Consider the following 15,035-nt stretch of genomic DNA (forward strand, 5'->3'; position numbering starts at 1 on the left):
CCAGGGCTTTCTTAATCATCTGGTTAATCAATCTTTCTTTCTTTCTTTTTCTTTCTTTCCTTCTTTCTCTTTCTTTCTTTTTTTCTTTCATTCTCTCTCTCTCTTTCTTTCTTTCCTTGATTTTATTTATTTAGAGAGCGCACGAGTGGGGGGAGGGGCGGAGAGAGAGGGAGAAGGAGATCCCAAGCAGACTCCATGCCAAGTACATGAAGCCCGACACGGGCTCAATCTCACAACCCCGAGATCACAACCTGAGCCGAAATCAAGAGTCAGGCAGTTAACCACCTGAGCCACCCAGGCGCCTGACATCTGGTTTTTTCTCATAGCTCTTCCTTTGGGAGAGTTGTTACATAGTTGGGATGAGGATCATATGGTGCATCTATTCCTCTGTCATCCTGATTCACAGAGTGAACTTTAATCTCCTTGAAACAGAAGATATTATAAAAGTATAAATAAATCATAGTTATCATTTCTTACTAATTCAGTAGAATGCCTTGCCAAGATTCTCTGATGTATTTCTTCTGGATATTTAGGATATGGCCTAGAGCCAGGACCTGGAATCAGAAGAGGCTCTAAGCAGAAAAGCTGCCACAAAATCAGGTCAGAGCAGGATGGGAGGCCTAGCAGATGCCAGGGCAGTGATGATCAAGGGTACACGTGGCAGCGTGGGCAAGGCTTAGTAGTCACACAAGACCTCATACCTTGGCTACTGGAGGCTATTTCATTGTATCAGCAATAATAGTAGTTGTTTCTACCAATGACCTTGGGCAGTCAGGAAAAGATTGGATACTTTTGGTGTATTCTATATAAGAAATTATATCATTTTAGAAATATTTACACCAACAATAATAGAAGAAGCCATTGCTAAATAGTGAGCTTTAGTAGACGAGGAAAATTCACTTTTGCCAAACACCTTGATTTTCTAATTAAATGAAGTATCAGTGCAGCAACAGGGTAGTCTGAAGTGAATAGTTTAGTGATAGTAATTGTTTAATTACTATAGCAGAGGCATGGATAAGTTAAAGTGGCAAGTAATCCCAAACCTACTTCCATTTTGGTTTTGGGTGAGTATTGAACGCCTGCTGGAGGCCACATCTCCTTCAGGTGTGATTGCATTTCCCTGATTATGGCTGCAGAAAAGCTTTAGGAAGAAAATCATTCATTCCTTGTTCTCTCCATTCTTCCATTTCTTTCTTTCTTTTTTAGAGATGGGGGAGGGGCAAAGGGAGAAGGAGAGAGAGAATCCCAAGCCGACTCTGCACTGAGCGCAGAGCCTGATGCTCCATCTCACAAACCTGAGATCATGACCTGAGCTGAACTCAAGAGTTGGACACTTAACCAACTGCCCCACCCAGGCGCCCCTCCATTCTTCCATTTCTATTTCCCTTCCTCTTTTATTCACTTTTTGGGTTTTTTTAGATTTTTATTTATTTTATTGGTCAGAGAGAGAGAGACAGCATAAGCAGGGGGAAGCAGGCAGAGGGAGAAGCAGGCTCCCTGCTGAGCCGGGAGCCTGACTCGGGGCTCCATCCCAGGACCCTGGGATCATGACCTGAGCCAAAGGCAGACGCTTAACCGACTGAGCCACCCAGGCGTCCCCACTTTTTGTGTTTGTTTAGCTATGGTTTTTGCTCCTTTGAACACAGTGAGTGTTTGGATTTACTGAAGCGTTTACCTTTTTATCTGCTCATTTTCCCCTTATCTCTCAGACCTTCCTTTTGGGATAATTTTCTTCAAGGTTATCCTTTAGAAGTTTGTTTGTTTGTTTGTTTTCCTCCCTTCCTTCCTTGCTTCCTTCCTTCCTTCCTTCCTTCCTTCCTTTCTTTTTTTGAGGGAGAGAGAGAGAGCTTGAGAGCCATTTGGAGGGTGGTGCAGAGGGACAGGGAGAGAGAGAATCTTAAGCAGGCTCCACACCCAGCATGTCTCCATGCCCCATTATGGGGCTCCATCTCACGACCTTGAGATCATGACCTGAGCCAAAATCAAGAGTCAGTCACTCAATCGAGCCAGCCACCCAGAAGCCCCTAGAAGTTTATTTCTTGTGGGCTCATTAAACTTATTGTCATTGTTATTGTTTGGAAAGTGTCTGTATTTTACTCTTGATCTGAAAAGATACTTTCACTGGATAGAAAACTCTAGCTTGGCAATTAATCATCATTCTCAAGACAGTATTCCATTGTCTTCTGGCTTCCATTGTTGCTGTTAACTGTCAGTCTAAATGTTGATTCCTCATAGTAATCTAACTTTCTGTAGCTCCTTCTAAGATCTTCACTTTGAGTTTGTGGTTCTAAAGATTCACTGTGATGAGGCTAGGTGTTCTCTCTGTATTTCCAGCTTGGGATTCAGAGAGATAGCTGGAAATGAAGATTGGTATCTTCTTTGAATTTTTAAATTCTCTTTGAAAATTGTCTTTACCTTGTTTGTTCTTCTCCTCCTCCTCCCCCCTTTCCTCCTCCTTTTCCTTCTCATCTTCCTCATCGTGCTCCTTCTTTCTTGCTGGAATTTGATCAACTGTATTCTCAACTTTTTATGCTATCCTACATGTCTGGTAATCTCTTACAATATATCCTACATTACCAGACATGTAGGATAGCATATGTATATATATATATATATATATATATATACCCCCCTATAATTTTAAAGATTTTATTTATTTATTTGAGAGAGAGAGAGTGAGAGGGTACAAGCAGGGGGAGGAGCAGAGGGAGAGGGAGAAGCAGACTCCCTGCTGAGCAGGGAGCCCAACGTGGGGCTCGATCCCAGGACCCTGGGATCATGACCTGAGCCAAAGGCAGACGCTTAATGACTGAGCCACCCAGGCACCTCTCTCCTTTATAGTTAACATAATTGTCATCCCTCTGGATTCATTCTGCACAGTTTCTTTAGGTCTCTTTTACAGTCCCCTTTTTTCTTTATTTAGTTTTGTCTCATCTGTTTAACTTGCCCCTGAGGTCTTTTTTTCTTAACCTTTTTTTGTGAAATAAAACATATCAAGAAAAGTGCCTGAAACAAAAATAGCTAAATGATTTATCTGAACAGAACAGCTGTGTAACTAGAAACTAGGTCAGGAAATAGAAGATTGCTAGTACCCCAGGAGCTCCCCTTATGACCCCTTGTAATCGTTATCTCCCAAGGGTTATCATTATCCTGATTTCATAGTATTCACATTCTTGTTTTTCTTTATACTTTTATTACTCAAGCATGTATCCCTAAGCACTATAATTTGGATATGCCTGCTTTTTAAATTTAATATATATGAAATGGTCAAGTATGTATTCTTTTGTATCTGTCTTCTTTTGCTCAACATTATGTTTGTGAGATTTGCCTATGGTGTGTGTGACTGTGATTCTTTGCCATATAGTAATCTATTGTATGAAAATATCACAATTTATTCATCTATTCTAATATTGATGGATATTTGGGTTTTGTGATTGGGAACACTTACAAAGAATGTTGCAGTGAACATATGCACTCATTATTATTGGGCATATGTATCTATGAGTGGAGTCCTGGATCGTGGAATTGTGTATATGTTTAACTTATATGGATAATGCCAAGCTGTTTGCCAAGGTGGTTTTCACTAATGTATCCTCCAATCAGTATTGTATGAGTGTAACCGTTGTTCCAGTTGTTTTCAGAAGTGGTTCTACTGATTTACCAAGACTATATGAAAATTATCTTTGTCATATATCTTGTCAACCTTTGGTATTGTCAGATTTTTATTTATTTTTAATTTTATTTATTTTTTAGTACTGTCAGATTTTTAAATATTAACCATTCCCATGGGTGTGTAGTAATATTTCATTATGGTTTTAATTTTCACATTCCTGATTACTAGTGAGGTTAAGCCTCTTTTTAAAAAGATTTTTTTTAGGAGCGCCTGGGTGGCTCAGGCGTTAAGCGTCTGCCTTCAGCTCAGGTCATGATCCCGGAGTCCTGGGATCGAGCCCTGCATCAGGCTCTCTGCTCAGCGGGAAGCCTGCTTCTCCCCCTCCCTCTCTCCCCCTGCTTGTGTTCCCTCTCTCGCTGTCTCTCTCTCTGTCAAATAAATAAATAAAAATCTTTAAAAAAAATAAAAAATAAAAAGCTTTTTTTAAATCCAATATATTTACTTAATTATACCATTTTGCATTTAAAAAAAAATTTTTTTTTGAGTTTTTATTTAAATTCCAGTTAACATACAGTGTAATATTAGTTTTAGGAATATAATACAGTGATTTAACACTTCCATGCAACACCGATGCTCATCACAACAAGGGCACTTGTTAATACCTATCACCTGTTTAACCCATCCCCAACCTACCTCCCTGGTAACCATTTGATTCTGTATAGTTAAGAGTCTGTTTCTTGGTTTGCCTCTCTCTCTCTTTTTTTTTCCCCCTTTGTGTTGTTTCTTAAACTACACATATGAGTGAAATCATATGCTGTTTGTCTTTCTCTGACTGACTTATTTTGCTTAGCTCCATCAATGTTGTTGCAAATGGCAAGACTTCGTTCTTTTTTATGGCTGAGTAATATTCCTCTGTGTATATATACCACATCTTCTTTATCCATTCATCAGTCATTGGACCCTTGGGCTGTTTCCATAATTTGGTTATTGTAGATAATGCTGCTTAAACATTGGACTGCATGTATCCCTTTGGATTAGTATTTTTGTATTCTTTGAGTATTGTAATTGCTGGATCATAGGGTAGTTCTGTTTTTAACTTTTTGAGGAACCTCCATACTGTTTTCCAGAATGGTTACACCAGTTTGTATTCCCATCCACAGTGCAAGAGGGTTCCCCTTTCTCCACATCCTCACCAACACCTCTTGTTTCTGGTGTTGTTGATATTAGCCATTCTGACAGGTGTGAGGTGGTATCTCATTGTAGTTTTGATTTGCATTTCCCTGATGATGAATGATGTTGATCATCTTTTCATGTGTCTATTGGCCATCTGGATGTCTTCTTTGGAAAAATATCTATTCATGTCTTCTGCCCATTTTTTAATTGGATTATTCATTTTTTGGGTGTTGAGTTTTAGAAGTTCTTTATATATTTCAGATACTAACCCTTTTTCAGATATGTCACTTGCAGATATCTTCTCGGTTGCCTTTTAGTTTTGTTGATTGTTTCCTTCATTGTGCTAAAAAGTTTTTATTTATTTTATTTTTTGATTGAGCATCTTTTTACATTTTATGGATCATTTAGATGTCTTCTTTTATGGAGTACCTGTTCAAGTCTCTTGCCCCTTAAAGTCTTTGAATTGTCTTTTTCTTACCGATTTATAGGATTTCTTTATGTATTCTGGCTATGAATCCTTTGTGAGTTAAATGTATTCCTTAAATGTTTGCTCCCATTCTGTGAATTGCCTTTACATTATTTTTTTTTAAGATTTTATTTTTAGGTAATCTCTACACCCAACATGGGGCTCAAACTCACAACCCCAAGATCAAGAGTTGCATGCTCTACTGACTGAGCCAGCCAGGCACCCCATCTTATTAACATATAATGTATTATTTTTTCAGGGGTACAGGTCTTGTGATTTCATCAGTCTTACACAATTCACAGCACTCTTCATAGCACATACCCTCCCTAATGTCCATCACCCAGCCTCCCCATCTCTCCCACCCCCCTCCACTCCAGCAGCCCTCAGTTTGTTTCCTGAGGTTAAGAGTCTCTTACGGTTTGTCTCCCTCTCTGGTTTCATCTTGTTTCATTTTTCCCTCCCTTCCCATATGATCCTCTGTCTTGCTTCTCAAATTCCTCATATCAGTGAGATCATATGATAATTGTCTTTCTCTGATTGACTTATTTTGCTTAGCATAATACCCTCTAGTTCCATCCACATCATTGCAAATGGCAAGATTTCATTTTTTGATGGCTGCATAATATTCCATTGTATATATATATATATACCACATCTTCTTTATCCATTCATCTGTTAATGGACATCTAGGTTCTTTCCATAGTTTGGCTATTGTGGACATTGCTGCTATAAACATTGGGGTGCACCTGCCCCTTCGGATTACTACATTTGTATCTTTGGGGTAAATACCCAGTAGTGCAATTGCTGGGTGGTAGGGTAGCTCTATTTTCAACTTTTTGAGGAACCTCCATCCTGTTTTCCAGAGTGGCTGCACCAGCTTGCATTCCCACCAACAGTGTAGGAGGGTTCCCTTTTCTCCGCATCCTTGCCAACATCTGTCGTTTCCTGACTTGTTAATTTTAGCCATTCTGACTGGTGTGAGGTGGTATCTCATTGAGGTTTTGATTTGTATTTCCCTGATGTCGAGTGATGTGGAGCATTTTTTCATGTGTCTGTTGGCCATTTGGATGTCTTCTTTGCAGAAATGCCTGTTCATGTCTTCTGCCCATTTCTTGACTGGATTATTTGTTCCTTGGGTGTTGAGTTTGGTAAGTTCTTTATAGATTTTGGATACTAGCCCTTTATCTGATATGTCATTTACAAATATCTTCTCCCATTCTGTCGGTTGTCCTTTGGTTTTGTTGACTGTTTCCTTTGCTGCAGGCGACCCCATCTTTACATTCTTTTAATGTTCTCTTTTGATAATCAGAAGCTCTGTATGGTATATAAGAAGTCTTGTCCTACTCCTAGTCATAAAGATATTCTTCTGTATTATTTTCTTGGAGTTTTGTGGTTTTAACCTTGCACATTTAGATTTACAGTTCACCTGAAATTGATGTGTGTCCGTGCATGCGTGTGTGTGTGTGTGTGTGTGTGTGTTAGAGTCCAGTTTCATTTTTTCACCATATGGATATCCAGTTGTTCTAGTACCATGAATTGAGAAGATAAACCTTTCTTCGCTGCTCAGCAATGCCACTTTACCACAAAACAAGTGTCTGTATATAAAATCTGTTTCTGGGCTCTCTGGTAGTCTGTTTTTCTATTCTTGCACCTATGATTACAAACTATCTTAGTTACTCTTGTTTTATGATGACTCTTGATATCTGGGACAGCAGTTCTTGCCATCTTGTTCTTTTTCCAGAATATCTTAGTCTTGGTCCTTATTTCCTTATTTATTTATTTTTGCTTTTCAGGTTCTACAGAATTTTTTTTTTATATTTTGATTGAAATTGTATTGCATCAATAGATCAGTTTGTGGGGAGTAACTTTTTATAATATTGAGTTTTCTAATCTAAGAATATTTATTTAGATCTTTAATTTCTCCTAAAAATCTATTTATAGTTTTCTGTGATTTTAAAAACTCTATTGTAGGGGCACCTGGGTGGCTCAGTCGTTAAGCATCTGCCTTCGGCTCAGGTCATGATCCCAGGGTCCTGGGATCGAGCCCCACATCGGGCTCCCTGCTCAGTGGGAAGCCTGCTTCTCCCTCTCCCACTCCCCTTGTTTGTGTTCCCTCTCTCGTTGTGTCTCTCTCTGTCAAATAAATAAATAAAATCTTAAAAAAAAAAAATTCTATTATAAATGAAATCTTTAAAATTTTTTGTGTTTCTGGTATAAAGAAATGCAGTTGATTTTTATATATTTCTCTTTTATTAAGGAACCTTACTAAACTCATTAATTCGAATTACACACTTGTAGATTCTTTGGATTTCTGTGTACACTGTTATATCATTTGAGAAATGATGATTTTATTTCTTTCCAGTCCTTACACTTTTTGTTTCTTTTCCTATCTTACCATAGTGACTAGGATCACAGTGTCGTGTTTAGTAGAAGTGGTGATAGTAGGTATCCTTGACTCATTGCCTATCTCACAATGACAGCTTTCAACATTTTCATATTGAATATGATATCTGCCATAGGTTTGTTTATAGATCTCTTTACCAGATTAAATACATTGCATTCTTTTTTTGTTGTTGTTAAAGATTTTTTGTTGTTGTTGTTAAAGATTTTATTTATTTGACAGAGAGACAAAGTGAGAGAAGGAACACAAGCAAGGGGAGTGAGAGAGGGAGAAGCAGGTTCCCTGCTGAGCAGGGAGCCCAATGTGGGGCTCGATCCCAGGACCCTGGGATCATGACCTGAGCCGAAGGCAGACGCTTAACAACTGAGCAACCCAGGGGCCCCTAAATACATTGCATTCTATTCTTTGTTTGTTAGGAGGGTTTTTTTGATTATTATTATTATGAATAGTTGTTGAATTTTATCAAGTGCTTTTTCTGCATTTCTTTTTTTTATTATTTTTTTTAAACAATTTTTTAAGGGGGAAGGGGCAGAGGGAGAGAGAGAATCCTCAAGCAGGCTACCTGCTCAGTGCAGAGCCTGATGCAGGGCTCGATTTCACGACCCTGAGATCGTGACCTGAGCTGAAATCAAGAGTCTGATGCATAACCAACTGAGCTACCCAGGCGCCCTTTTCTGTGTCTTGAGCTGACTATGAAGTTTTTCTTCTTTATTCTGTGGTGGTGGTGAAATACATTGATTTTTTAATTTCTGGAGTAAATTCAACTTGGTCATGATGTCTTATTCTTTTTATACATTGTTGAATTCATTTTGCTAATGCTTTTTAGAGGATTTTTTGTTTTATTTTTTGTTTTATTTATTTTTTTATATATATTTATTTGACAGAGACACAGCGAGAGAGGGAACACAAGCAGGGGGAATGGGAGAGGGAGAAGCAGGCTTCCCGCAGAGCAGGGAACCGGACGTGGGGCTCGATCCCAGGACCCTGGGATCATGACCTGAGCCGAAGGCAGACGCTTAACAACTGAGCCACCCAGGCACCCCGGGCATATACTTGTTTATAATATCTTCAGACAGTTTTTTTCCCCAATCTGAAGGATATGTAGGGATGGCTCCCTTTTCTTTTTTTTTTTTTAAGGATTTTATTTATTTTTTTGAGATAGAGTAGAGAGAGAGCATGCGAGAGTGCAAGAGCACAAGCCGAGAGCATGGAGGGGAGGGGGTGTACGCGTTGCAGGGGGTGGGGAGGGGGAGGAGCAGAGGGAGAGGGAGAAGCAGGCTCCTCACTGAGGAGGGAGCTCTGTGCGGGGCTTCATCCCAGGACCCTGGGATCATGACCTAACCAACTGAGCCACCCAGGTGCCCCTCCGTTTTCATTCATTTTTTTTTTTTTAATATTTTATTTATTTGGCAGAGAGAGACACAGCGAGAGAGGGAACACAAGCAGGGGGAGTGGGAGAGGGAAAAGCAGGCTTCCCGCGGAGCAGGGAGCCCGATGTGGGGCTCGATCCCAGGACCCTGAGATCATGACCTGAGCCGAAGGCAGACGCTTAATGACTGAGCCACCCAGGTGCCCCCCTTTTTTTTTTTTAATATGAGAGAGAGAGAGCACATGAGTGGAGGGAGAAGCAGGCTCCCCGCTGAGCAGGGAGCCTGATGCGGGACTTGATCCCAGGATCCTGAGATCATGACCTGAGCTGAAGGCAGACGCTTAACTGACCGACCCACCCAGGTGTCCTCCCTTTTCATTCTTGACATCACTTATTTGTGCTTCTCTCTTTTTCTTGATTACTCCTTCTATGGGCTTATCAATTTTATTAGTCTTTTCAGAAAACCAACTACTCACTTTGTTGATCTTCGTTATTGTATGTGTGTGTTCTATTTCACTGGTATCTGCTCTCTCATTTTTTTCTTCTACTTGATTGGGTATAATTTGCTATTCTTTATTAGTTCTTCAAACTACTTTAATCTGACCTACTAGACTACGCTACTGGAATTGATCAAGTTGATGGCTTTCTTGTTTTCAATCCAGCAGACACTTGTGTGGACTCGTGCTATTCTAGCTCTCAAAAGCATCTGCATAGTTCCTACATAAGACATTCTTCTTGGTTTTCATGTCTTCACACTCTCCTGTCTTCTGTCATACTGTTCTTTACTCTTTTTTGTCTTCTGATCTCTCTTTTACTTCACATCTAAATACCGAGGTTGCTCGCTTGGTCTCTTCTTTGTCTACCCCAGGGATTGCAAACTCATATGCCTACAAGTTCCAGATGGGAAATGTAAATGAAGATGTGGAGTGATTGTTTGCATTTTTGAGCATATAGAGATATTCTTAAACTTCATAAAGAAATATGCTCCCTCCATTTTTTTCTTTAAATACAAGGCCTCTATGATCTTTTATTTTCCTAGCTTTAATAGAGACATGGATCCTGAGAAATATTTCTTTCTATTAGAAAAACAGTGGTGGGGTACCTGGGAGGCTCAGTTAGTTTAAGGGTCCCACTTTGGCTCAGGTCATGATCTCAAGCAGGGGTGGGGAGGGGTGGTGGTGGTTGGGGTGGTGGGGAGGGCGGCAGGCTTCAGTGTTGAGAAGACATTATGGTGAATTAAAGAATTCATGCCTTAAAAAAATGAGAAAGCTGCCATATAGGTCAAGCCAAGTGTTGCCAGGTTGTCCAGTTCTTTACAGAGAAACTTGGAATATAAATTTTTTAAGCATGTGAACTTTACTAATTTTTAAATTTTGGTGCAAGTTTTTAAAGACGTGGAGACTAAAACAATAATAATATTAAATGTGTCTGTGGATCAGTAGATGTGTCCATGGACCACTAATTTATGTCCTCTATCTACATTCTTCTCTTAAGTGAGCTCATCTGTTTTATAGCTTTAAATATCATTGATACACTGATGACTCTCAAAATTAGAACTCCAGCCTTTTAGATCCACCTACCTACTTGATGTCTTCCCTTCAGTGTCTAATAGTCATCTCAAACTTAACACGTTCCTAAAAGAACTCTTGAGTTTTCTTCCTAAATCTGTATTATCCTTAGTCTTCTCCACCTTTAAGATGAATATCAGGGAAACATCCAACCCCCAAAGGGCTAACTAAGAGAAATGATAAGATTGAAAGTCAGACACATGGGCGCCTGGGTGCCTCAGTTAAGCGTCTGCCTTCGGCTCAGGTCATGATTCCAGGATCCTGGGATCGAGCCCCATGTGGGGCTCCCTGCTCGGCGGGGAGCCTACTTCTCCCTCTCTCTCTGCCCCTACCCTCGCTGGTACTCTCTCTCTCTCTCCCTCTCTCTCTCAAATAACTAAATAAAATCTTAAAAGAAAAAAAGAAAAAGGAAAAAAACAGACACAAACAGGCGGTTGTGGAATGCTGGGTTTCTTCAATGGCAAAATATATAGAAATTCAGAGAAGTAGTTGCAGAAACAGGAAATAACACAGCATGCTACCAGATAGAGGTAGAGGTATGGGTTTCCAGACACCGCTGAATTATCCATGGTAATGTACAATTATGCATAAATCACTTGTACAAAATGAGGTTTCTGCTGTTTTAGAAGGTAAAACATGCCTTTCTCTTGGGAAGGTGGGGATGGAGGTGTTAATCTTTCTGGCCCCTGTCTCCTGCCTGATATTTTCTAGAGTCTCTGGCTACAGATATCCTTGATCAACAGGTGCAAATAACTGGTGCAACAAAGATTGAATGAAGTGAAGGTTATTTTCCGAAGAGCATTGTTCTGCAGGCCCAGGCTTCAGGCCTACTGGAGGTCTATTTCCTTTTCCTTTCCATTAACCCCTTTCTAGTAATAGTACCTAGTGCTATCTCCAAAATAGACGTTGCCTCCATCTAGTTCTCTACATCTCCTCTGCTTCCTCCCTAGCCCAAGCCTCACGTGACTCTCATCTGGACCTTTGTTGAACCCTCCTGACTGTCCTCCCTGCTTGGACCCCTGTGCACCTACAGTCCCTCCTCCATTTAGTAACCAGAGTGAACTTTTAAAAATGAAAGTCAGACCATGTCAGTCCTCTGCTTAAAACCCTTTCATTGCTTTGCATAAAACCGACGTGTCTTAATTACTTATCTGTACTTAAGAACTTAGGTGCTCTGGCTTCTCTCAGCATCTCTGATTTGTCTCCTGTTCTCTTTCCATCCTCCTATTTTTTTTTTTCTCATCCTCTTATTATTACTTGCCAGGCTTATTAAGCCTTTATTCTGTCACTTGAAAAGGACAAGCTCATTTGTATCTCAAAGACATGGTCTAAATTTAACTGATACCATAAACTCTATAGACTAAGGTTGCTCATTAATCTGTTCAAAGCCCAGAAGATGGTCCCAAATCATTCTTTACTCTCTGCTGCCATCGTGGGGTCATTTAAAGAATTGTGGGCTTTTCCAGAAAGTTTTATCAGCTCTAGACTTCCTGAAGCCAAAATGGATGATCCACTGGCCCTCAGAAAGGAGATTCTAAATCATCGCTGTCTAAGTGAATCATTGAAATACGGAAAAAGTGTTAGAAATTTTGTCTACGATTTTTGATGGCATCATTCATTAAAAGTTTTTACTTTTGTGTATGTTTAATAATGTCTATAACATGTTAATATAGTACTACAAATAGTACTACATGTTTATAATATATAAATACATATTTATATATGTATGTATGTCCCAGACATTTTTTTATGAGTTCGTGAAGTAGAAGTCAAAGACGAGGGCTCTCTGAGTTTTGTTTCTAACAGCAGCTCTGTGACTATCTCCTCTCTGTGGTTTTGGTCATCTCAGCTATGAAATATCCTACCTCGGGTTACTTGTAACACTTTGTTTGAACCACTCCTTTGGTATTTACCGTGTCATTTCTGATGGTGTGAGCTTGTGTGTATTGTACTCTACCAATATGGCTGTAATCCCTGAGTCACGTTCCATCTCTTGCGTAAGTTTATAGCCACAGTGGCGCGTGGCACAGGGCCTGGCATGATGATCCGTGGTAGTGAGAGCACCACGCTGCCCAGAGTGGGGTTCCCCACTGTAAATAGCTGGGGCAGGTGATTCGTTGTCGTGAGCGGCTATCCTGTACGTTGTAGGATGTTTATTGGCAGTCTGACCTCTACCAGTTAGATACTTGTGCACCTCATCCCCCAACTTGTGACAACCAAAAATTTCTCCAGATGTTGCCGTATTCCCTGGGGTAGTGGAAGGAGTGCAAATGAATCTCGGTTGAGAACTGCCCTTCTAGATCAGGGAATTTTTTTTTTTTTTTAAAGATTTTATTTATTTATTTATTTGAGAGAAAGAGAGAGAGACAGAGAAACAGCATGAGAGGGGAGAGGGTCAGAGGGAGAAGCAGGCTCCCCGCTGAGCCGGGAGCCCGATGTGGGACTCAATCCCAGGACTCCGGGATCATGACCTGAGCCGAAGGCAGCTGCTCAACCAACTGAGCCACCCAGACGCCCTAGATCAGGGAATTTTGGTACTAGTCCTAACTTTGTCATTATGCCTGCATGTGTAGGCAAACTGCTTCACATGTAGGTCCTAAATTCCTTCTCCCAAAAAATGAGGATTGGGATTTCTTGGATGTTTAACTTGGGTTCCGTGGGATAGCTTTAGAGGATCTTTCTTTAATGTGAACTTTGCAAGTGAATTTTTCTGGGAATAATTTCTTAGCTTTCAGCTTTTTTCTCCAACTTATCTGTTACCTCAAAAAGATTAAGTCAGTTTGAGAGAGAGATAACGACAGAGATAGTGAGAGAGAGCACGAGCAGGGAGGAGAGGGAGAAGCAGGCTCCCCACTGAGCAGGGAGCCCCATGTGGGACTGGATCCCAGGACCCTGGGATCATGACCTGAGCCGAAGACGCTTAACCAACTGAGCCACCCAAGCGCCCTAAAACTAAATCAGTTAATATATGAAGTGATTTTCTTCTCAAGATATAAGGATCCTAGCTTATGCTCAATATACCTTTTTTTTCCTTAGTGAACACCATTTGTGATCATAAAATGCTGAGAAAGCATTTTGTGCTACCAGGATTTATTTTATTGGCAGGTACTACTTACTTATAGTACTGTATTTTCTACCTGTTGTCAAAAATTGGATCTTGAGGCAGTAACGATATGGTAAATGAGTAGCATTCCTAGCACGCATGTTGGAGAGTCTGGATAATGAAGAGTATGTATTTATCATTTGGCACTCTACTCCTTAGCCTTTTTTCACTTAGACTTTTATTATTTTTTTATTTTTTATTTTTTTAAAGAATTTTATTTATTTATTTGACAGAGAGAGACAAAGCGAGACAAGGAACATAGCAGGGGGAGTGGGAGAGGGAGAAGCAGGCTTCCTGCCGAGCAGGGAGCCCGATGTGGGGCTCGATCCCAGGACGCTGGGATCATGACCTGAGCCGAAGGCAGACGCTTAACGACTGAGCCACCCAGGCGCCCCTTCACTTAGACTTTTAAAACCAGCACGTTTCACATGACTCAGCCAGCTCTCCTCTGTGTCACTCTTTCTGGACTGCTCACATTTCAGGCTCACATTTGTTTAGGTTGCTGCTTCACAGAGTCCATTGCATTTGTTAGCATAGGCTCATCCTTCTATTTGAACCAAAATTTGGTCAGCCGCTTCCTTTGGGAAGTTAAGGATGTCCCTCTTAGACTTTTTTTTGCCAGTTTCATGTTGTACTTGGTGCTGTGATAGGGCATGACCTGTTTCCCTGTTTTCCTCTGTTGCAGGTGAATTCGGAAGGCAAAGCCAGCCCTCTGTCACTCCTTCAAATGGCCTCCCCAAGTGGCTTCTGTGTCTTAGTTCGCTTGCCAAAGCTGATCTGTGGAGGAAAAACACTACCAAAAACTTTGTTGGACATTTTGGCAGATGGCACTATTTTAAAAGTTGGAGTAGGATGTTCAGAAGATGCCAGCAAGCTTCTGCAGGACTACGGCCTCGTGGTTAAGGGGTGCCTGGACCTCCGGTACCTAGCCATGAGGCGGAGGTAGGGTTGTATGAATGCTGGGGTTCCTGGAGCTGTGGGGCAAATATCTTAGCAAGATTTGTGGAGTACTGAGAACAGTAAGGAAGCATCCAAAATTTTTTAGAAGCCTAGAGGCTTCTGAGATGCATATAAATTTGTGAGGAAATATTCCAGCTTCTGAGAAAACTTTAGTTACCTAGGATTGGTCTTCTTAGATGAAACGTTGATAAGGTGTCTCCATAAGCTACAGGTTGTAAACTGATGGCACCACTGGCTAAATTAGGGCTTCACATTTTGATTTTGCTTTTATTGATTTTTTCCCCATATGATATATATATATTTTTAAAGATTTTATTTTTATTTATTTGACAGAGAGGTAGTGAGAAAGGGAACACAAGCAGGGGGAGTGGGAGAGGGAGAA

At 40.5% G+C, this 15,035-nt stretch overlaps 1 protein-coding gene across 4 annotated transcripts in view; it reads left to right on the forward strand.

The window, feature by feature from the left end:
* Positions 1 to 15,035, forward strand: part of EXD2 (exonuclease 3'-5' domain containing 2) — a 54,077-nt gene that overhangs the window by 13,660 nt on the left and 25,382 nt on the right. For all 4 annotated transcript variants that reach the window (XM_032405400.1, XM_032405401.1, XM_032405402.1 and 1 more), the window contains one exon: positions 14,379 to 14,635. In XM_032405400.1, the coding sequence (XP_032261291.1) occupies positions 14,379 to 14,635 (257 nt within the window). The remainder of the gene's footprint in view (positions 1 to 14,378; positions 14,636 to 15,035) is intronic.

Source organism: Phoca vitulina, unplaced genomic scaffold (assembly GCF_004348235.1).
Source record: "Phoca vitulina isolate PV1807 unplaced genomic scaffold, GSC_HSeal_1.0 scaffold7, whole genome shotgun sequence".
NCBI lineage: Eukaryota > Metazoa > Chordata > Mammalia > Carnivora > Phocidae > Phoca > Phoca vitulina.